This window comes from Herpailurus yagouaroundi, unplaced genomic scaffold (assembly GCF_014898765.1).
Source record: "Herpailurus yagouaroundi ecotype Mexico unplaced genomic scaffold, PumYag 28, whole genome shotgun sequence".
In the NCBI taxonomy this organism is placed as follows: domain Eukaryota; kingdom Metazoa; phylum Chordata; class Mammalia; order Carnivora; family Felidae; genus Herpailurus; species Herpailurus yagouaroundi.
This window is the reverse complement of record NW_024412376.1, coordinates 128,341,314-128,366,482: the sequence shown is the minus strand read 5'-3', so window position 1 is coordinate 128,366,482 and position 25,169 is coordinate 128,341,314. Positions and strand designations below refer to the sequence as shown.

General features: G+C 39.1%; 1 protein-coding gene across 1 annotated transcript in view; it reads right to left on the bottom strand.

The window, feature by feature from the left end:
- Positions 1-25,169, bottom strand: part of CORIN (corin, serine peptidase) — a 262,182-nt gene that overhangs the window by 79,899 nt on the left and 157,114 nt on the right. The window contains 4 exon segments of the mRNA XM_040484427.1: positions 3,529-3,645; positions 5,334-5,444; positions 7,104-7,211; positions 18,979-19,092. Of these exon segments, the coding sequence (XP_040340361.1) occupies positions 3,529-3,645; positions 5,334-5,444; positions 7,104-7,211; positions 18,979-19,092 (450 nt within the window).

The window sequence follows — 25,169 nt, the reverse complement described above, 5'->3', positions numbered from 1 at the left end:
ATGATGACCTGAGAATTGGGTTTCTTGTTTCCAAATGAATGAAAGCAGTAACATCAGCCTAATGGCTTTTCCTTAAGGTTTGTAGAAAGGAAACTGCTTTTCCCATTGATTTCCTGGTCATTTGTAGGTTAAATGGATAGGGTAATAAATTACTACCCATTCTCTCTCTACCTCTTGCTCGTTATAGTCAGTTACCTTCATATATGTCATCTAGAATCTAGAAAATCTTGCAAGGCATTTTTAAGTATAAATAACAGTATATGTGTACATAAAATCATTCTTATCTATAATTCTCAGATAATGTTTATTATATTGGACTCTTTCCTTCCCATTAATGTGCAACAGTATATATCACAGCCTTCAAAGAAAACAGATACCACTCCTTTTTTTTTTTTTTAATATCATCAGGGTCAAACCACTTTTGCAAGGTAAGCCAGGCTAACATCAATGCATCCAGTCTCTTAAAGAATTTTAATAAGACAACCTGCATTCATTATTTCAGCTGATATTGAGCGTCTGCTATGTGACAAGCTTACGTGACAGGCTAGGCATGAGGCATTAAAAAATAAAAGAAGTGAAATGGCTTATACTCCACCTAGGCATGTGGCCATGAACAGAACCTTACACACACAGCTAAGCCGTGTGATCACTGTGTATGTAAGGTATATGTAAGGCAGTAGAAGCAAACTAGGACAATAAGGAGAGAGCTTCTCAAAGGAGTTTTTAAGGCAGGTGGGTTAAGTTGGCATAAGAAGGTAGAATGGGGTGGGGCGCCTGGGTGGCTCAGTCGGTTAAGCGTCCGACTTCGGCTCAGGTCATGATCTCACAGATCAATTCGTGAGTTTGAGCTCTATATCGGGCTCTGTGCTGACAGCTCGGAGCCTGGAGCCTGCTTTGGATTCTGTGTCTCTGTCTCTCTCTGCCCCTCCCCCACTTGCCCGCACGCGCTCTCTCTCTCTCAAAAATAAATAAAAATTTAAAAATAAAAAATAAATAAAAGAAAGAAGGTAGAATGGTTTCCCAAGCGGAAAGCAGAATACACAAAGGCTGGAGTGGGGAGGGCACAGGTTGGCATCACTGGAGCTTCAGGGAGACTAGACAACAGGGCTGAGAGGGGAGCCTGAGGGCTGTAGAGGCCTGAATCCTGAATGGGGCCCAAAGGCCTGGGTGGCTTCTACTTCCCTCCCCAGTCTTCCTAGCAGAGCCGGCCTGGGATACTGGTGACAACATTCTGGAGTAGCACCTTCCCCCTTCACTCCTGGCTCTAATCATAGTGGCCTTCTCCTGGTATCTACATATATGCCTTGTTCCTCTCCTCCCTGGGACCTTCGGACAAGCGGATCCCCGTGTCCAAAGTGCTTTCTCCAGTCCCACCTTACTTCATTAAGTCAGCTCCACTCATTCCTCACATCTTAGCTCCAACGTCTCTTCCTCAGGGAAACTTCCCTAAGGCCCTGTCCCAGCGCATGCATCCCATATACAGCACAAAGATCCCTGAACTTTCCCTCCTGGCCCATGTCACTCCATGGTAGACACTGACTTACACAATTATTTGTGTCACGCCAGTCTTCCCCAGGGGCCTGCAAACTCCATGACCTATTTCGCCTGCCACCAGATCCCCAGTGGTTGACCACATATTAGCACCACAATATACATTTATTCAGTCAGATTCATTAGATTAAGTAATATGAAGATGGTAAAAATTTTACTTTTGATCCACTTTATTGCATGACTTTCTTACATCTCACATATGCTAGGAAATAGTTTATAAATCTTGCCATTGCATAGTAAAGAATCCAAAATTGTCTCAAACACAGATGAATTATGTCGAAAGAAAGAACAATTTGATCCAAAGGGAGGTGCTTGGCTGATATGCACATCATAACTCATGGGTAGAAAAGAATCTGCTTCTGAACGCTAAAATTGGTAAAATGAAGTACTCATTACCTGATTTCTTAGGTACTACATCTGTGATTAAAAGTACCTCTTTTTAGGCCTGGAATGCTTTTTCATTGAAGTTATTCTAAGGATCAATATTCATTATGACAAAATTAATTTTGCTACATGTGACCAACCTCATTGGCCAATTTGTGATATACGCAGCCCAAGACATGTTTTAACACAACAGTCGTGTGATAATAATAGCTCATGTTTATTGAGTGTTCACGATGTGCCAGCCCTCTGAGTAGGTATTACTCTGAGTTTACAGGCACAGAGCCTGAGACACAACAGAGTTCAGTTACCAGCCCAAAGTCACCTACAGCCACATTCTTTTTTTTTTTTTTTTTTTTAAGTAGGCTTCACACCCAGAATGGAGCCCAATGCAGGGCTTGAACTCACGACCCTCAGAACAAGACCTGAGTCCCCCAGAGCTGAGATCAAGAGTCAGATGCTCCACTGACTGAGCCACCCAGGCATCCCATCCAGCAGCCACATTGTTAATGACTAGGCTATGCCGGTGAGTGGCAAGGTCACTTACAAACAAATGTAGTGATTTTTAAGTCAAGGGCTCTTCTTTTCTGACAGAAATAGACACAGTTTAAAAAACAACTTATTTGATTTTCTTTTCGAGTTTCACAGAAGACATCAGTAACCCTTTTCAAGTGTAGTTGAGTATGTTACTTGTTAATGTGAGGTATGAAACTGCTTCTCTGTGATCGATCACTGAATTCTACTCCTGAAAACAATATTACACTATATGTGAATTAACTAGAATATAAATAATGAATAAATTAAATTATGAAAATAAATAAATAATTAAATAAATTAAATTAATGAAATTAAATAAATAATAAATTAATTAATAAATTTAATAAATTTAATATTAATATTTAAATAAATTAAATAAATTTAATATTAATATTTAAATAAATTAAATAAATGAAAATAAAATGACACGGCAGGGCACACAAAAAAAGAGAGAGAAACTGTTTCTCTGCACATAGTTATTTTAGAAGGCAATCACATTTTTTATTTGTTTGTTTGTTTTTACTTATTTATTTTTGAGATAGGGAAAGAGAAAATCTCAAGCAGGCTGGAACTGTCAGCACAGAACCTAACATGGGGCTCAATCTTGTGAACCACGAGATCGTAAATCTCAGCAGAAATCAAGAGTTGGGCGCTTAACCAACTGAGCCACCGAGGCACCCGGGGAGGCTGTCTCGTTTGATTTCAGAAGCCAGCTCCTCCTAATTGTAACCTAATGTAATTTAACAGAATACTACAGACTCAACTTTTCTTTGATCATCGTGTTGACATTCCCCATAAGACAGATCACTGAATCTCCCATGCGGTTTAAGTGTTCAACCTCCACCGTCTATCCTGAGGGAGGACTGTTCAGTGCAAGATGCTGGGGAATTATACTGACCACAAGGAAGGGTTTTACGGCCAGCCAGTGCTGTGAGCCATGCTGAGCCGGGCAATCTGGAATTGTTCATGTGGAAATCCTACGTAAGCATTAGGTAACTCCCAACTCTTTGCTCCATTCCCAGGGAAAAGTCCGCGGGTAAGGAATGCTCTCACACTTACTGTCGCCGCAGTTCTCCTCATCAGAGCCGTCCCTGCAGTCCTCGTCTCCATCACACTGGAAAGAGCTAGGGATACACTGTCCACTCCTGCACTCCATCAGACCCTGGCTGTGACAAGCTGCGGAGGCCAGAATAATATTCGCTGCACTGATTTGTACTTCTGTCTGCGGATCGTAGATAGGATTCCCGCTTATCTGGCATTACCAAGAAATGAAACGTTCTATCTGCATGTTCCACATAAATGAATGAATGTGTCATTAATTTGTTTCATTCCACGTGTTTTGGGAATGGAAAGTTTTCTTTTGAGGCTCTCTCTTGCCACGTGAAATAGCACTTACTAAAAACTAACGTTTTCTTGATAAGGGCAGGGTGAGAAATTGTCTTAAGGATGATAGTAGCTTTATTACAAATATAAAAGCTATAATTTATTAAAGGCTTAGCATACGGCAATAACTGTGTGAGCAGTATTATGTATCTAATCTCAGATCCTCATAACAGACTTGCAAAGTAGATATTATCAACCTTGTATAGAATAAGGAAACTAAAGTCTAGAGAGGTTAGCGTCCGTCTCAGAGCCACAAGGCTGTTAAAAGCTGGTGCCGGAATGTGAAGGCAAGCTTCTCTGACTCAAAGCCCAAACATTTCATTTTATTCCAATCTGACCTAATGGGCCAACGAAATGACGTATGTGAAAGAATTTGCATAGTACCCCGCACATAATAAACACCTTATTTCAAAACTGCTTATGACGTCTGACGTTTGATAGGGATGGTCTAGTGGCTACTAACCTTCCAGTTCCTGAAGGTTGTCTAAATTCTATCCCTATTGTCTTTTCGAGCATCAGAAACCCATTCATGTAACCTCAGCCTTCACTGAGTTACTGTCTAATATTAAAGCTCCATATGCTTGAACTGAGGCTGAACACCAGAATCGGTAGACCTGAGTACCATGTCCTTGCTTTCCCAAGATCCATCGAGATATTGTCCACTCTGTTTGACTATGTCCACCAGCAAGGACTCAGTTCCAATTCAATTCAGGGAAAGGGAAAGCTGGGTATTGCATTTGTTAATTAATTTAGATGGCTTTTCTTCTGTCAAAATAAAACCCATATGACCCATATTTCTATTTTTGCCTCAAATTATAGGCAAATTAAATATTCAATCTTATATGTATCAATTTGCCTATTTTTATTAGACAGCAAAAGATGGAATAAAAACTTTAATTGGTTTGAACATGCATCAAATGCATATTAACTCCTTCAGGTCAATACTATTCTCGTTTAACATCTAGCTTCTACTATTCCAGACTGTCTACTCACCCAGATACACAACAGCCTGTAAAGTTGTAGTTATTATCATGTGCTCTATGTAACCCTAGGAACACTGAAGGCTTTCTTCTCTCTGGCAATCCTCTCCATGTTCTCCCACAAAGAGTGACTGAGAGCATGTTTGGAGGTTCCTTCAGGGAAGCTTAGTTACTCAAACATAGCTTGCAGAAAAAGAGTCCCCCAATCTTTGGGAAGAACATCCTCTTTGACAAAGTTACAGATGCAGAAAGGAGATGCGTGGCCAGTGAGACAGAAAACAGACACCAGCCTGGCCAGAGCAGCCAAATTAAGCTTGGAGTTCTGGGGAGACACGTGGAAGCCAGATACGTGACACTGTTATTGCCATCACACCGCTCAATTATTATCTTCATAGATTAGAAGCAAAGTACAGCGATCTTCCCTTTGAGTGCTGGACACTATATTTGTCTAAGCAGGCAGAAAGGAAAAAATAAGCAAATGGAAATCCGCAGGGCACTTACAGCAATTGACCTCATCGGACTTATCCACACAGTCATGGTCACCATCACAAACCCACTCTATTGCAATGCAGCGCCCATCTCCACAGCGATGCTCCTTTGTGGGATTACAATCTGGAGGAAACAAAAACTCAGGGGGATGTAGAGAACCAGCACAACAAAGACTTAGAGCTGAATGACTCATGATTCCAGCTGAAGAGAGTCTGTTCCAATTGTTCAGATACCTTCAATGCTTTCTCTATGGTGGCTCCGGCACAATTAAAATGCCACCTCCTACCCAAGCATGTGACCCACTGGCCACCATCACTGTGGGGTAAGATCTGTCTGTTTTTCAAATGAGTAACAACCGGGCAGCTTTCTCAGGACCCAGGGGTTGTTCCTGTTTTTGTTTTGTTGTTGTTTTCTTTCCTTACGAAAAAATTTTATTTTTACATTGGCTAACATAAACAGACCTGTGATGTGGGTTTCACAATGTAGATAGCTGATTTGATTTGTGAGAACTCTACCATGTATCTAAGAATTGTAACCTACCTCTCTCTGATAAATTGGGAAGGCAAATATCTCCTGTCATCTTTCCTGATGCTAAGCTTAGGCTTTTTATTAAACTATCTTAATATATAATTCATATTGGAAAAAAAACTCCTGGGTAAGAAATGCAGAATATTTATATTTTTTTTCATGATCCTTTTTAGCCTAGATTTAACCTCTTCCCTAAACTATACATTCTTGGAGAAAAAAAGAGAGGGAATTAAGTCAAGTTTCTTCTCACAGAGAGCAGACTCTGTGGGATTCCTTACCATGAGATGTGGAAAAGCCTTAACATAAGTAACCACTTAACAGATGTGTGTGGATTCGTGGATAACAGATTCAATAACGAGGAACAATTATGAGTATCCACTGAGAGAGTACCACTGTCGTTGACAGACTCATGGAGCAACCATGGATCTGAAAGGTCATATTGCAGCAATAAAGTAAGGTATAGTATATGGAAGATGAAGTGCTGAGAAAAGAAGAAAGACACAATAGATGGGATACATGTGCAGAAACCAGAAGAAGCACCACGTGCTCAGCTTGTTAATAATGATGGGCAAGTGGGGCAAAGACTGGTCTAAGGGAAAGTTGTAATTATTACCGTTACAGAGGCGCAAAGTCACCCTAAGAGCACAAACTTCATGATATCCTACTATCTTCAGAGGAATTATGTTGAGTGGTTAAGACCATTCTTTTTCACACAGTAACTATATTCCCTGGTCCTCTCCATTGACCTGTCCAACTACTCAAGCCCTCCACCCCCTCCCCCAACGTCCGGCCCGCCCCCCCCGTTTTCTCCAGTTATCTCACTGTAAAAGGAGGGTTTGGATTAGGTCATCTATAAGACCTTTCCCAACTGTAAATTCTATGATGTACACACAACAATACATCTGTCTGTGAAGTTTTGCTCAAGAGCTCAAAATCTAAATACGGGCCACTGGCCCTAACCAGAGAAGAAATACAACACTTTCAAGGAGAAAATTTTAACATATTAACAACTGTTACCCATCTTTCCACTCTACTTAAGCACTTCATTATTGTGACTTTAAGAAATATTACATTGACACATAAGACATGACTGAGGCAAGTAATTGAGAAAAACCTCCTCTTTCTAAAATTAAGGAAACCAGCCATTTTGCAAGTTAACCTGCTAATCACGTGAACAAACAATGAGCTACGAATTCTGGACTATGCACGTCTGTCATTTTAAATGAAAGCCTTCAGGGAAACAATACTACTTACCACAGTTCTGCTCCTCACTCAGGTCCCCACAGTCATCATATCCATCACACACAAGGCTATAATTAAGGCACTTGCCCGTGTGACAGTGAAACAGATCCTCACTGCAATCTGTATATAAGAGAAGCCGCTGATATGTCATCAGAGCAGAACAGGATGTTATAGGATATTCATTTAACAAAAGCATATCACGGGAGGGAAATTATAATGGTAACCAGGTCCACATCTACTGTTTTACCAGTGAGGAGACTGTGATGCAGAGACATCCAAGGTCTTATTCAAGATCACTTACCAAGTTCCTGCAGAGCGAGGACTAGAACCTTCTGGCTCCCAAACCAATGCTTCTAACACTTTCTGAAAGTCTTTATCTGAGATCCGATTTATGTTACCTGAAAGCTCTTTTATAGTCAAATACGAGCACAGACACTCTCAACTCAACAAAGTTCCTAATGAAATTCATGTTCATGCAGAATGAATGACTTTTAATACAGGCTGAGCAGTTATTTCCTTAAAACATTTCCTTTAAAATGAAAGTCTAGGGGCACCTGGGTGGCACAGTTGGTGGGAGTGTCCAACTCTAGATTCAGCTCAGGTCATGATCTCATGGTTTGTCGGATCAAATTCCATGTCGGGCTCTGCACTGACAGCACAGAGCCTGCTTGGGATTCTCTCTCTCTCTCTCTCTCTCTCTCTCTCTGCCTCTCCCCCACTTGCACTCTCTCTCTCTCTCTCTCAAAATAACTAAACTTTAAAAAATAAAATAAAATGAAAGTCTAGTTTTGTCCGTGATAAGCATGAACAGAATGGAGAGAAAATGTTATTTAGATTGTAAGGTTGTTATTTTCACACACACAATATCATTTAAGTCAACTCAGTGTTTCATAACATGACCCTCAAATAATCAGTACTGGGCTAGATTATGGTGATAAGATAAGATTAAGTGCTATGTAACCTCCGGAAGCTTAAAGTTTAATGTTGAAATAAGTAATATGGAAGGACTTGGACTTGGTCCTTGTACTAGATCTTGTACTTGGGTGAACCAGATACTTGGACCCCTGGTTCTGCCATCTACTACTAGCTGTGAGAACTTGAATAACTGGAGTGGTTAAAGTCTATGAATCTGTAAACTGATTTATGAAACTAGGATAATATCAATTACCTAATAGGGTTTGGGGAAGAGATTAATAAATATGTGTAATGTAAATCAGTATGTGTAAGATGCCAGTACAATTCAATGCAAAAATAATACTCTTCAACAAATGGTGTTGGGCCAACTGCAAAATTGAAGTCTAGCTTTTCCCTCAAACCGTATACAAAAACTGTCTCAAAGTGGATCACAGACTTCAATGTAAGAGCTAAAATCATGAAGTTTCTAGGAAAAAAAAAAACAGGAAACAATCTTTTTGAGCTTGGAAGAATTCTTAGGTATAACAACAAAAGCACAAGCCATTACAAAAATAATAATAACAAATGGACTTCATTAAAGTCTTGTGCTTCAAAAGATGTTACTAAGAAAATGAAAAGACAAACCACATACTGGAATAAGTAGTTGCAAGTCATGTATCAGATAAAGGACTTACATCCAGAATATATATAGAACTTCTAGATTCGATAACAAGACAACCCAATTTCAAATACGTGAAAGAATTGAATAGAAAATCTTCACAAAGACATACGAAGGAGACATAAAAAAGTGCTCAATATAATTAGTCATTAGGGAAAGGCAAATTAAAACCACAATAAGCTACCATTACATATCCCCTAAGATGGTAATTAATAATAATAACAATAACAGTAAACAGAAAATACCAAGTATTGGCAAGGATTTTGAGAAACTGAAGCTCTCATATATACTTGCTGGGGATGTAAAATAATAATGCCACATTAGAAAGCAGTATGGCAGCTTTTCATAAAGTTAACTATAAACCTTATCATATGATTCATGATTTCCATCCTTAGAAATCTACCCAAGAAAAATGAAACATACATCCACACAAAGACTTGTATGCAAATGTCTGTGGCAGCATTATTTATAATAGCCAAAGACTAGAAACCAAACGCTCACCAGCTGGTGAATGAATAATCGAAATATAGAATACTCAAATGATGAAATACTATCCAGCAATTAAAAATATCATACTATTGATACATGTGACAGTACAGATGAATCTCAAAACCATTATGCTAAATAAAAGAATTCAGATACAAAGACTACATATTGTATGACCCATTTATGAAATTCCCAGAAAAAGAAAACTTACAGAGACAGAGATCAGAGCAGTGGTTACCTGTGGCTGAAGGGGTGGGAATGGGGACTGACTACAAATAGGTGGGAGGGAAATCTGAGGGGAGATGAAGAAGTTCTAGAAGTGGATTGTGGTGGTGGTCACACAACTCCATAAATTTACTAAAAATCAATGGGATACCATATGGTATGGAAATTGTACCTCAATAAAGTAATAAAAATGTTTTAAATCAATATGTGTTAAGAAGCCTGCATTTAATAGAAATGAGATTTCTTAAAAGTATTTTCTCTTATTTAAAGTGAATTACGTTCAAAATACAGATTCTTTTTTTTAATTTGTTTAAATGTTTATTTATTTTTGAGAGAGAGAGACACACACACAGAGTGTGAGTGGGAGAGGGGCAGAGAGAGAGGGAGACACAGATTTTGAAGCAGGCTCCAGGCTCTGAGCTGTCAGCACAGAGCCCTGCGCCGGGCTCAAACTCACGGACCATGACACCATGACCTGAGCTGAAGTCAGACGCTTAACCCACTGAGCCACCCAGGTGCCCCCAAAATACAGATTCTTAAGGCTGGAGAGGGATCATGGAAGACAGGATCTCAGGAGAGTGGATGGGATGAAAGTTTCAGCATGATTCAAGCAGAAGGAATAGCAAGAACAAAGGGGACATGTTTGAGGACAAGTCTACTTGGCTGATGAAGACCAAGAATCTGTCTCCTAAATTCTACCTGATTGCTTCTCCTCAAGCATAAGTCTGCATCTCACACGACTGGCGATGGGTACCTCTTCACTGTAAACATCCCAGACTCTATAATAATTCCTTACCAAAATTCTTGGGCATGGATCAGTTAAACTGTTGGCCACATACATCAAAATATTATACTTGTTACATGAATTATAAGTTTCTATTTCACGAAGCGTTCTTCGAAGAAGCTACTTACATACGTGTAGGGTCATATCGTTTAAAAAATGTAATGTTCCTTAGGGACCATCTATCTGTTCAGTGCCTACATTAAGAGGGTGTGTATGTGGACAACACACACACATGTGTCTACATACATGCTCCCACTTCTACACACACAGAACTCTGTAAGTGTTTTTTATTTATTTCGCCCAGGCTGAATAAGTTTAATAACACGGATGACCATCATAAAGGAAAATAATTAAAAAGAGGTCCCAGTTTTCACCTGACAGGACTATTTCCTCCCATTCAGCAGAGGGCGCTAAATCCCCACCCTGCACCCCACGCTGCACACATGCTGAGTCAAGAAAGGTTACAAACTTTTATTCTCCTGCCCACTCTGCAAAGTTAGGGAATTTGTACATCAAAATATATACATTTCCTTGGGAAATTTGAAAAAAATCTTTCTTATTATTGTTTTGGTTTTAATCTAAATTACTCTTGTAGCAGGTTTTGAATCAGTATGCTACAATCAGCAATAACCAGGGGCCTCAATTTGACCATCGCGCAAAATGGTCATTTTGCATTCTCCAGAGGAGGGAGTGGGGTGGACGGGGTGACATATTTTAAAGGATAGGAGTTAATTTTCTTTTTTTTTAAGCAGTACATTTAACTTTTTTTTTTTTTTGATGGTAAGACTGGGGAATCAAATACTTCTTTTAGAATCTGATTAACCTTGGAACACACCAAAAATTTCCAATGATTCATGCATCCCTTCTGTGAGGCCCATTCTAAAAACGTTGCATATTAAAACACCTTGCTGTATATATTTTTTAAAATTAATGCTGTCATCTATTAAATTATTTCATAAAAATAAACATTTATTTCATAAATGGAGATGACTCAAGCATTTTTTTTTTAAATTCTTCATTATTCACACAGGTGCAGATTGAATTTTCCACTGTTACCACTTACTTAGTTAGAAGACATTTTCAGAGGATAGATACAAAATGAGCTGCATTTGGAAAACAACTTGTTACCTCCCTGAGGTCTGCGTGATTAGTAAACACACAGAACTTTAACCAGAGGCGCTGCGCAGCCAGAAATGCATAGCAAACAGCAAAGATCACAGTGCCTCCTTTTATTGGAATAAATGTTTATTTGGACTGAAAAGAGATGCCAGCACCATTTAGGGCCAACAAATCAAAATTTTCAAAAGCTTCTTGCTATGATTTTCTTGCTCAATACAAGCATAACTTTACATAACCTAAGGTAGATGTTTTTCTAGATACAGATTTTTTTTTCTTTAATGAGTACCTGATACAAAATGTTACTTCTGCAGTTCTTCCATGTTGATATTTATTTCAGTTTGGCATCTTACTCTACTAACTTTCATCCCTCAAAATTGTCATTAAATTGAAGGAGAAAACTAAGGAACAGAAAAGTTTTTATCAAGAGCTTCATTCACTTTTCTCAGTCTCTACAAGTCTATGAACATAATTGTGTTGCCTCAATTCAAGATTCAAGTATGGACGCTCAATTTCCACCCCGAGGCGCCCTCATTTTGAGACGACCAGAGAGGTTAAATAGTTTGCCCGCAGTTGCCCAGCTCATTACGGTTACCCAGGTTTCTTGACTCCTGGGGTTTCTGACTGTTTTTAGCTCTAAAGGAGGACTTCTCAATAGCAGTACTATTGACAAATTGGGAGTGGGTAATTCTTTGATTGTGGGGACGATCCTGTGCATTGTAGGATGCTGACCAGCATCTCTGGCCTCTACCCACTAAATGCCAGTAGCACCTCCTCCAAACTCCATACTCGTGACAGTCAAATTTGTCTCCAAACATTGCAGAATGTCCCCTCGGAGGGGGGAGGGGGGGGGCAAAACTGCCTTCTCTTGAGAATCACCGAACTAGATTTTCCAAACATCACCTGTGTCCAAGGCCTGGTTTCAATCCCATCTTTTCATCAGCTTTCTCCACACTAATCTTACTCCTAATGATCTTGCCCTTGGCATATAGTCATAGAACCTACGGCCCCTGCCTTTTTGTTTGCACCAGTCTTCTTTCCCTTTGTGACATCTCTTCTACTGTATTGCTCTAAAGTACCATATTCAATGATCTCCGTATTCACGTTATTCCTCTGATTAGACTCAAAGACTCCTGAAGAAAGAAACCATGTCTTAACAGTCTTTATACCTCCTGTCTACAACATGCTTCGCACATGGCAGGAATTCAAGACTATTCAATACTCTTACTGATTTGTATAATCAGATTGCTACTAAACTGAAGCGAATTTTCCAGACATCTGAAGCTTCCTCCTTCAGTGTACGGAGTAATATTTTCCTTTTTATTATTTTGATGGAAACAGTTCTAGTATTTACTTGCATCCCTGCCTTTTAGGAAACAGAATATGGTCAATGTGGTCATTGTTGGTGATTCAGAAACATCATATGGAACACCAGTTTTTCTTTTGTGCTTCTTTTCTAAAATAGTTTCACGTGGTGCTGGTTTTAAAGTTGGGGTGGATGTTTTCATGTTTCTGTTTCCTCTTCAATGTACCCCCCTGACCTTTATGAGCTGCCTTCATGGCTTCCGGTGACCATCCTTTACACCTTGGAGGTGAGAGGTGGTGGGCAGAGGTGGAGGTGAGCTGGCGTGGGGAGCAAAGATGTGGTGAATAAAAACGCAATAACCACAATAGCAACCAGAAGTCCTATCCTCTTGAAAGGGTTATAGCATGCCAGACAGACAATGGGCTATGTGCTTTCTAGCCAAGGATTCGGCATTGTGCACAATAGTTCTAGAGATAGTTACTGTTAATGTTTCCATCTCACTGATGAGGGCACTGAGGTCCAGAGAGATTGAGTGACTTCCCCAAGTTCACAGAAGCAGGAAATGGCAAAGCAGAGAGAGGAACCCAGGCAGCCTGACTCCAGAACGTCCACCACGAGTAATCACTACACGTTGTGATCATTAGTGTAATTAATTATACTTAGAATAAGTAGTTAACACAGCATAATTAGCGTATAGTATAATTAGTATAGCTTAGAGTATAATTATACTAAAATATAAGTCAACCAATTTTACTCTAAATTCCGAGCAAATGATTTTCAAAGGTATTTGACGGTGATTGTAGGTGGCATAAAGTGTGTGGACTTTGTGGCCGCTATTTTCCTTGTGACAACCGTTTTTCTTGAAGCTTTCTTATTCATTTGCTAAGCACTAGTTATCTACCAGACACTGTTCTAGAGCTGGTTATACAATCAAAAGATTATAGAATGTGAGCAACAAAGGAGACACCAGACACCCTCTAGTCCAGTGGTTTCATATCTGGCTGTATATTAGAGTTACCCTGGAAGTTTTGCAAAGGTGCTGCTGGGCTCCGCCTCCAGACCTACTGGATTAGGATCCCTGCCGGTGGGGCTTCCTGCAGGGCTCAAGTGCAGTCAGCCTCAGTGGCAAAGAAACCCAGGAACAGAGAGGTAGGTAGCCTGCCTAAAGTCACAGAGTTAGAAATTTCTAAAAGAAAACTTTCCTTAATTTTTGAAAATATTTTCACTACCCTACTAAAATTATTCCAGGTGGTTGACAATCCATTCATTCTACAAATACTTAGGAAGAGACTGAAGGACATGACAAAATTAGTGGAGAAAGTCCGTAAGCAGTCCCAGATACCTGGCATGCCGGTGTAATAGACAATCATCACCCAAAGTATAATAGAGCATCCAAAATAAATATTTTCCTGTCATATAAGTGATCAGAATGTAATTGTTCACCAAGTCTGAACTTACACGGACAAGAGCAAGTGAAAGGCAGCACAGTTTGGGAAAAACAACAATTAGATTTGGACCCATTCAAGGCTGGATTCAGATACATAGATCAATGGAACAGGATAGACAGTCCAGAAATAAACCCACGCTTATATGGTCAATTACTCTACAACAAAGGGGGCAAGCATTTATAATGGAGATACAGTCTCTTCAATAAATGGTATTGAGAACACTGGACAGCCACATGCAAAAGAATGAAACAGGACCACTTTCTTACACCATACACAAAAATGAACTCAAGATGGATGAAAGACCTAAATGTGAGACCTGAAACCGCAAAACTCCTAAAAGAAAATACCCGCAGTTATGCCTTGGACATCAGCCTTAGCAACACATTTATGGATAGGTCTCCCCAGGCAAAAGAAACAAAAGCAAAAATAAATTTTTTTTTCAACGTTTATTTATTTTGGGGACAGAGAGAGACAGAGCATGAACGGGGGAGGGGCAGAGAGAGAGGGAGACACAGAATTGGAAACAGGCTCCAGGCTCTGAGCCATCAGCCCAGAGCCTGACGCGGGGCTCGAACTCACGGACCACGAGATCGTGACCTGGCTGAAGTCGGACGCTTAACCGCTTAACCGACTGCGCCACCCAGGCGCCCCCCAAAAGCAAAAATAAACTGTTGGGACGTCACCAAATAAAAAGCTTTTGCACAGTGAAGGAAACCATCAACAAAACAAAAAGGCAACCTATGGAATGGAAGAAGATATTTGCAAATGACATAGCCAATAAAGAGCTAGTGTATAAAATATATAAAGAACTCATACAACTCCATACCAAAAACCCCAAATAATCTGAATAAAAATTGGGTAAAGGACCTGAAGACACATTTTTCCAAAGAAGACATACAGATGGCCAACAGACACATAAGATGCCCCACATCACTCATCATCAGGGAAATGCAAATCAAAACCACATTGAGATATCCCCTCACACCTGTCAGAATAGCTGGTTCCTAAAAGACAAGAAACAACAAGTGTTAGCGAAGACATAGAGAAAAAGGAAACCTTGTGCCCTGTTGATGGGAATGTAAATTGGTTCAACTACTGTGGAAGACAGTATGGAGGTTCCTCAAAAAAATTAAAAATAGGAATATCATATGATCCAGTAATTCTACTACTGGGTATTTACTCCCCCCAAAATGAAAACACTAATTCAGAAAGATATGTGCACCCCTATGCTTACCGCAGTATTATTTACAATAGCCAAGATGTGGAGGCAACCTAAGCGTCCATTGATAGATGAATGGATAAAAAAGATGTGGGGTGTGTGTGTGTGTGTGTGTGTGTGTGTGTGTATAATGGAATATTTGGGGCCATAAAAAAGAATGGGATCTTGCCATTTGTGACAACATGGGTAGACCTTGAGGGTATTATGCTAAGTGAAATAAGAGAAAGACAAATGTCATTATGGTTTCATGTATACATGGAACTAGAACACAAACCAAAACAGAAACAGACTCATAAATACGAAGTAAAACCTGATGATTGCCAGAGAGGAGGGGACTGGGGGGATGGGTGAAATAATGGGAGGGGATTAAGAGATACAAACTTCCAGTTGTAAAATAAATCAGTCATGGGGATGAAAAGTACAACATAGGAAATGTGGTCAATAATATTGTAAGGTGACACATGGTGACTACACTTGTGATAAGCACTGAGTACCGTACAGAATTGTTGAATTACTATGTTGTACACCTAAAACTAATATGACATTTGTGTATCAACTACACTTCAATAAAAACAAATAGTAGAGAACCAGGCTCAAATCTAGCACTTTGAACAAGTGGCAAATTTGTTCATCACTGTCAACCTCAGCACTGCAGCTGGACAAAAAAGGATAATACCTCCTCTGCTAAAAATGCAATCACATCATGTAAATAAATGCTACCAGCATAGTTGATTAGCATAGAGGAGGAGTCCTCCTCCTCCTATACCTGCCAGCGCCCTGGGAACCGGCATATCTTTGTGCTCATTCATTAGGAATGCCCAGCAAAACCGTCTTCTCTCTTTAGGAGTATGCAGGCTGCATTCACGCTCTGATTTGCATCCATGCCCTATTTCAGACTTAGCACTCCTCCTTCACCACAGGGTGGTGGACAGCGGGAGGGTGGCACCCTCAGTGAACGCACTGAAATGCCACAAGCACTGAAGGTTAAAACTCAGAATCAAATGTCCTCGTGAGTCCGGAAACAATTACACGCAAAAGCTTTCAATGTCTAACTAAGCATTTTCATAGACAAATATTCTGAAGGGATGTATTTTATTTCCTAAACTGACCAAGCCACATGGGTTTTGAAGTATGCTCATGAGGAAAGCCCGTATCTTCCTTCATAAACTTTCAGTTCCTAGGACATTGCTATATACCTTATAGAATAGTAATACCTTCCTTGTTCAGTCACTGACTGGAAAATTCGCTCCTTCAAAATCAATTGCAACCAATGCAGCAGAAAGCTCTTACTGTTTTAAGTGCAATGCTCACCGCAGTGAAGGAACAGAATGATGGGCCAGTGTGAGCCCACACCAGGAGTAGAGGCACATGCAGAATTTTAATAATGCCCACATGGGCTGTATTGGGAGATAAGGAAAAGATTCCACCACAATTTCCATAATTTCCATAATTCTACTGAATCATTTTAAATTCCCTACTGTGGGCGCTCTACAAAATATTGCCTTCTAATTCTACGGCAGTACTCCCCAATGTAAGTATACACCCTGTGAAAATGTTTTTCATGTAAAATCATGTGCCACAGGTTTTTCTGAACAGGTAATTCCAAAATATAAAAACAAATGTCATAGTGAAAATATTTCCAAAATATGGGTGGCATATCTGAAGTTCCATAGGATGCTAGATATTACACAAAATAAATAAAAGAATGCATGAAAAATAAATAAATAAAAGTGGGGGTATAAATGAACAAATAATTTTGAGAAAATACGAAGCTAAGCAAAATTAATAAGTATTTATTTATTTATTTACTTATTTATTTAATGTTTATTATTTTTGAGAGAAAGAGAGAGACAGGAGCACAATCTGAGCTGTCAGCACAGAGCCCAACGCAGGGCTCGAAACCACGAACCGTGAGATCATGACTTGAGCCGAAGTCGGGCACTCAACTAACTGAGCCACCCAGGCACCCCAGTAAGTCTTTTTTAACTGCATTTCTCAGATCTTGCAATGTGTATGTGTTGCAACTCTCTAAAAAGTAGATTTGGCAGAATGTCTCAAATTTATTTTTAAAAAAAAAAAATTTTTTTTTCAACGTTTATTTATTTTTGCGACAGAGAGAGACAGAGCATGAATGGGGGAGGGGCAGAGAGAGAGGGAGACACAGAATCGGAAACAGGCTCCAGGCTCTGAGCCATCAGCCCAGAGCCTGACGCGGGGCTCGAACTCACGGACCGCGAGATCGTGACCTGGCTGAAGTCGGATGCTTAACCGACTGCGCCACCCAGGCGCCCCTCAAATTTATTTTTTTTTTCTCATGCAGTTTTCAAGACTGAGGAACTATGGAACATGAGTTAGGGAAACGCTGACCTGAAGTATTATCATAATATACTGCCTTCAACACTTATGATAAATAAGCATCCTAATCCTTCAGAGAAACAAAAGGTGGTCCACCTGGCAAAGAGACCACAAGAACCTCTCAATTAAGGTCAACAGTGATGAGCTCTCATACAGCCTTGGCAACTCCTACAGGGAGTAAAACACAGCTTTTCCCGTGGTAACTTTTGCTGGTCGTATAACCATTAAAAAGCAATTAGAACACTACATATGGTTCTGCTTTGGATGCAAATCCTGCAATGTATTATTGAGATGAATTTTTCTTTTTCATCTGTTGCATAAGTGCAAAACAACTTGAAAGTTGGAGTGTGTGTGTGTGTGTGTGTGTGTGTGTGTGTGTATGTAGGACCAGAATGTTTATGTCCTCTCAAAATGTGTATGTTAAAGCCTTAACCCCCAAATAACTGTATTTGGAGACAGAACCTGTAAGAAGGTGATAAAGCTTAGATGTGGCTATAAAAGTGGGGCCCTAATCTAAGTACCCTTATAAGAGGATGAGGCACCAGAGCCCTCTCTCTCTCTCTCTCTCTCTCTCACCCTCTCCCATCTTCTCCCCCTCCCTCTCTGCCTCCAAAGAGGTCACGTGAGCACATAGGAAGCTGGAAGCTGCCTGTAAGCCAAGAGAACTGTCACCAGACACTGAACTTGGTTGGCCTTGATCTTAGACTCTCCAGCCTCCAGAACTGGGAGAGAATAAATTTCTCCTATTGAAACCATGAAGTCTGCAGTATTTTGAACGGCAGCCCAAGCAGACTACTACAATATTAGACAAGCCACCCAGCAATCGAGTCAAAACAAGCAATCAAATCAATAGCCAACAAACTGACGATGTTTATGGCTGAATCTATCAATGCATGGATTCAAAACAGTTAACACCCATGGTCTCTCTCCAGGTTTCGAGAAAACCTAAACGAGGTTTTGCATCTGCTGGACCTGGAATGTTAAGCATCACAAGGGTGAAAATTTTCCCTATTAAAAACGTCCTTTTCCAAAAAGCTGACCTTTATAGCTCATTAAACTTTAAAAACAAAAACAAAATCCTCCCCCAAACAAAATAAACAAAAAAGCCTTCTTGCAATTTTGAGCACTTGAGGCAACACAACGCCCCAGTCCTTGAGCAGCTCCATTGTGGCCTCCAGCTCCTGCCCTGCTAAGGGCATCAGGCCTTTGAAAGGCGCGCAAACCCCGTACCCGTTGGCTCACTTTAGAAAGGCAAACTAGCAGTGGTCTACGCAAGGGCCGGTGGTCGGCAGGCTCTGACAATGCAATGGCTGTGGTCTGTAGGCGCCTGACTAGGACCCGGCCGCCCGCACAACCCCCAGGGCCCCGCGCCTACTGCAATGCTCCTCATCGCTCCAGTCGTTACAGTCGTTGTGGCCGTTGCACTGCAGCTTCCGGGGCACGCAGTGCCCGCTGGCGCACAGAAAGCTCTCGCCCCCTCCGCACAGCGCTGAAATACAAGGGTGGGAACACAGCGTCAGAGGGTTTTCCCATCAAAAGTGGGAGAAATGAAGAACAGAGGGAAAACCTTCCCTTGCTCTCCAACGAATTTGTGTCCACATTCCCTCACCGAGTTTCCTTTGGCCCTCTAGAACATGAATGGTGAAATTGCCTGGGAATAATACAAACAGTGTTTGCCGGAGAAACGCAAAAGAAAACTCAGCACTGGGCCTGCGGGGTGAGAGGTCTCCGTGTTCAGAGCACAAGAGGGTAGGTATTCTTATCAATTGCACGATTTATGTGGGGAAAATACCAGATGTGAATATTTTTCTTAATAACTGCAAATTATTTAAAAATGAAGTGCTGTTAGTTGAACAAACATTAAAAAAAAAAAAAAAAGAAACAAACAAACAAACACGCAAACAAACAAAAAACCCCAACCCTCTCCTTCTAAATTGCTGCACCAGGCGTCTGGGTGGCTCAGCCGATTGTCTGACTTCGGCTCAGGTCATGACCTCAACGTTGGTGAGTTGAAGGCCCCCATGCGGCTCTGTGCTGACAGCTCAGAGCCTGGACGCTGCTTGGGATTCTGTGTCTCCCTCTCTCTCTGCCCCTCTTCCACTCAAGCTCCACCTTCCTTTCTCTCTCCCTCTCTCAAAAATAAATAAACATTAAAAAAAATTAAAATGCTACACAATGCTGCACAATAAAGTTACAGTAAAAAGAGTCCATCGTTGTGTGCTTGAACCAGGCCTAGAGACACCCTGATCTGTAGTGAAATATATTTACTTGCCTTAAAAGGATGTGAGTTGACTATATCAGAGTCTATTTTGGCATAAGGAATGTGAAACATGACCTAAGGATTTTTTCATTCTTTTCTTCAGCATAGTTACATTTTAATATTTTTTGCTTAGTATTATGGTACTCTTTTTTTAATCAATATTCAGTGGCTTCAAAATTACAGTAGACAAGTGTAAGACAAAAAGCTAGAGATTTTTTTTTAAGGAAAATCATTAACAAAAGGCAAAATCAGTTCCTTTTCAAAATAAAATGGGTGTTAAAATAGACTTAAATATTTGGTAATGTGCATCAAATGCCTTTCAAATGTGCATGACCTTTCACCAAGCGCCTTATTCCTTGGACTTCATACAAAGGAAATCATTATAAATAAGTGCAAGTTTTTACTTTTAAGGCTATTTGTACAATCATGATTTATAATGAGGAAATGATAGAAAAGAACTATGCAACAGTAGGAGGCTGGTTAAATAAATTTTGTTACCTTCATAATAACTACTGTTAGAGCCATTGAAAAGTATACTGCAGAAAATACTTGATGTCTTAGGACAAAGTTCAAGATAATTTAAGTGGAAAAACACTGGTACAGAAAAAAAGCATAATATAATTTGGCCTAGAAAGAAGTAAATCAATGGTTACTGTGATTATCCCCACTATTGGGATTAAAAGCAATTTTTATTTTCATTTTATTTTCCTCTGTATTTTACAAATGTTCTTATAATGATGGTGTCTGTTTTTATTCAAGTATAATTGACACATAACGTTATATTAGTTTCAGGTGCACGGCATAATGATTCAGTGTTTGTATACACAGCCAAATGATCACTTCAGTTGTTCTAGTTACCATCCATCACCAGTGAAAGTTACAGATTTTTTTTCTTGTGATGGCAACTTTTAAGATTTACTCTCTTGGCAACTTACAAATATGCACCATAATGTTATTGACTACTGTATATTTCATCCCCATGACTTATTTATTTTGTAACTAAGTTTGTACTCTTGACCCCCATTTGCTCCCATTTCATTCACACCCAACCTCCCTCCCCTCTAGAAACCATCATTCTGTTTCTGTTATCTCCATGTTTTGTTTTGTCTTCTTTGTTCCTTTGTTTTGTTTTTTAGATTCCACACGTAATTGAGATCATATGGTATTTGTCTTTCTCTGTCTGACTTATTTCAGTTGGCATAATACCTTCAAGGTCCAGCCATCTTGTTACAAATGGCAAAATGTCATTCTTTTTTCTTTTGGCTGAGTAGTATTCCTTTGTGTATGTGTATACCACATTTTCTTTATCCTTTCATCTATCAATAGAAACTTAGGCTGTTTACATATCTTGGCTTGTGTAAATAATGCTCAATGAATATAGGGATGCATATATCTTTTCAATTTAATGTTTTCCTTTTCTTCAGATAAATATCCAGAAGTGGAATTACTACATCAGTGTGGTAGCTCTATTTGAATTTTTTGAGGAACCTCCATATTATTTTCCATAGTGGCTGCACCGATTTACATTTGCACCAACAGTGCATGAAGGTTCTCTTTTCTCCATATCCTTGTCAGCATTTGCTATTCCTTGTCTTTTTGATAATAACCATTCAAACAGCTGGGAAGCAATATCTCATAGTGCTTTTGATTTGCATTTCCTTGATGATCAGTGGTGTTGAGCATCTTTTCATGTGCTTGTTGGCCAACTGTATGTCTTCTTTGGAAAAAAATGTCTGTTCAGATCCTCTGCCCAATTTTTAAATCAGGTTGTGTTTTGTTGTTGTTTTGCTATAGAGTTGTATGAGTTCTTCATATATTTTGGATATTGATCCCTTATCAGTTACATCATTTGCAAATATCTTCTCCCATTAGTAGCTTGCCTTTCATTTTGTTGATGGTTTCCTTTGCTGTGCAGAAGGTTTTTAGTTCCAAGTAGTCCCAATTGTTTATTTTTGCTTTTTGTTTTTGGAATTTGATTCAAACATTCATCACTAAGACTGATGTCAAGGAGCTTGCCACCTATGTTTTCTCCTATAAATTTTATGGTTTCAGGTCTCACATTCAAGTCTTTAATCCATTTTGAGTTTATTTTTATGTGTGGTGTAAGAGAGTAGTCCAGTTTCATTCTTGAGCATATGGCTGTCCAGTTTTCCCAACACCATTTTTTAAAGAGTGTGTCCTTTCCCTGTAGTATATTCTTGTCTCCTTTGTTGTAAATTAATTGACCATATATGCACGGGTTTATTTCTGGACTCTCTATTCCTTTCCATGGATCCATGTGTCTGTTTTTTATGCCTATACCGTACTGTTTTGATTACTATAGCTTTATAATATGGTTTGAAACCAGGGAGCATTATACCTCCAGTTTCATTCTCTTTCTTCAAGATTGCTTTTGCTATTCAGGATCTTTTGTGGTTTATACAAATTTTAGGATTGTTTTATTTCTGTGAAAAATGTCATGGATTTTTGCATCTATGTTCATTAGAGATATTGGCCTATTGCTTTCCTTTGGTCTCTTCTCTTTTCTTTTTCTTTTCTTTTCTTTTTCTTTTCTTCCTTTCTTATGATGTCCTAGTCTGGTTTTGGTTTCAGGGTAATGCTGGCCTTGTAAAATGAGCTTGGAAGTGTCCTTTTCTCTTCAATTTTTTGGAAGAGTCTGAAAAGGATATATATAAAATCTTCAAATGGGGGGTAGAATTCACCAGTGAAGCCATCTGATCCTGGACTTCTGTTTGTTGTTGGTAGGTTTTTGAGTACTGATTAATCTCCTTACCAGTAATTGGTCTTTTCAGACTTTTTATTTCTTCATTATTCAATCTTGGAAGATTATATGTTTCTAGGAATTTATCCATTTCTTCTAGGTTATCCAATTTTCTGGCACAGAATTGTTCATAGTTTCTCAAGATATTTTATATTTCTGTGGTATCAGTTGTAACTTCTCTTCTTCCATTTCTTATTTTATTTATTTGAGCCCTCTCTCTTTTTTTCTTGGTGAGCGTAAAGATTTTTAAATGTTGCTTATCTTTTCAAAGATCAAGCTCTTGGTTACAAGCTCAAATTACTTAGTTACTATTATCTTTTCAGTCTCTATTTCATTTACTTCTGCATTGATCTTTGTTATTTCCTTACTTCTACTAACTTTGAGCTTTGCTTCTTTGTCCTTTTCTAGTTCTTTAGGTATAAGGTTAGATTGCTATTTGGGATTTTTCTTGTTGCTTGTGGTAGGCCCACATTGCTATGAACCTCCCTCTTAGAAACTACTTTTATTGCATCTCAAAGATTTGTATTTCCATTTTTATTGTCTCAAGGTATTTTTTGATTTCTCCTTTGATCTTGTCATTGACTCATTATATATTTATGTATATATTTATGTGGCGTTATTTAACCTCCACATATTTGTGACCTTTCCAGTTTTCTTCTTTGATTCCTAGTTTCATACTGTTGTGGTCAGAAAAGATGCTTGATATGATTTCAGTCTTCTTTAATTTATGAAGACCTGTTTTGGGGCCTAACATATAATCTATCTTGGAGAATGTTCCATGTGCATTTGAGAAGAATGTGTATTTTTTTGCTTTTGGATAAAATGTTCTGTAAATATCTATTAAGTCCATCTGGTCTAATATATCATTTAAGACCAATGTTTTTTTATTGATTTTTTTGTCTAGATAATCTATCCATTGATGTAAATGGGGTATTAAAGGCCTCTACTATTTTGTATTCCTGTCAATTTTTCCCTTTAGGTCTGTTAATATTTGCTTTATATATTTAGGTACTCCTATGTTACATGCATAATATTTACAAAAATTATTATCCTCTCATTGGGTAGACCCCTTTATCATTATATAATGCCCTTCTTTGCCTTTTATTACAGTGTTTGTTTTAAAGTCTATTTTGTTGCGTATAAACATAGCTACCCCAGCTTTCTTTTGGGTTCTGTTTGCATGGAACATCTTTTTCCATCTCTTCACCTGCAGTCTTTGAGTGCCATTACATCTGAAGTGAGTCTCTTGTAGGTACAAAAAAATGGATTTTATTATAATTTTTTTAATCCAGCCACTCCATGTTTTTTGGTGGGAGAATTTAGTCAATTTACGTTTATTTATTTTTTTTAAATCTTCAGTGATACTTTATTTTTTTTAAACTATAAATGATATATTTGGGGGTATTTTTAGTTATTTATAAATGTTAGCATGCCAGTAAAGAAAAGTTATAGTAGTAGCAAAACTAAAAGGCAACCGACAGAGTGGGAGAAGATATTTGCAAATGACATATCAGATAAAGGGTTAGTATCCAAAATCTAAGAACTTTGTTTGATAAAAGAACTTATCAAACTCAACACCCAAAAAACAAATAATCCCGTGAAGAAATGGGCAAAAGACATGAATAGACACTTCTCCAGAGAAGACATCCAGATGGCCAACCGACACATGAAAAAAATGCTCAACATCACTCATCATCAGGGAAATACAAATCAAAACCACCATGAGATACCACCTTACACCTGTCAGAATGGCTCACATTAACAACTCAGGCAACAACATGTTGGTGAGGACGCGGAGAAAGAGGATCTCTTTTGCATTGTTGGTGGGAATGCAAGCTGGTGCAGCCACTCTGGAAAACAGTATGGAGGTTCCTCAAAAAACTAAAAATAGAACTACCTTACAACCCAGCAATTGCACTACTAGGCAGCTATCCATGGAATACAGATGTGCTGTTTCGAAGGGACACATGCACCCCCATGTTTATAGCAGCACTATCAACAATAGCCAAAGAATGGAAAGGACCTAAATGTCCATCGATGGATGAATGGATAAAGAAGATGTGGTATACACACACACACACACACACACACACACACACACACACACACACAATGGAGTATTACTCGGCAATCAAAAAGAATGAAATCTTGACATTTGCAACTACGTGAATGGAACTGGAGGGTATTATGCTAAGTGAAATTAGTCAGAGAAAGACAAATATCATATGACTTCACTCATATGAGGACTTTAAGAGACAAAGCAGATGAACATAAAGGAAGGGAAACAAAAATAATATAAAAACAGGGAGGGGGACAAAACAGAAGAGACTCATAAACCGGAGAACAAACTGAGGGGTACTGGAAGGGTTGTGAGAGGGGGGATGGGCTAAATGGGTAAGGGACATTAAGGAATCTACTCCTGAAATCATTGTTGCACTATATGCTGACTAATTTGGATGTAAATTAAAAAAATAAAAAACAGGGGCGCCTGGGTGGCGCAGTCGGTTAAGCGTCCGACTTCAGCCAGGTCACGATCTCGCGGTCC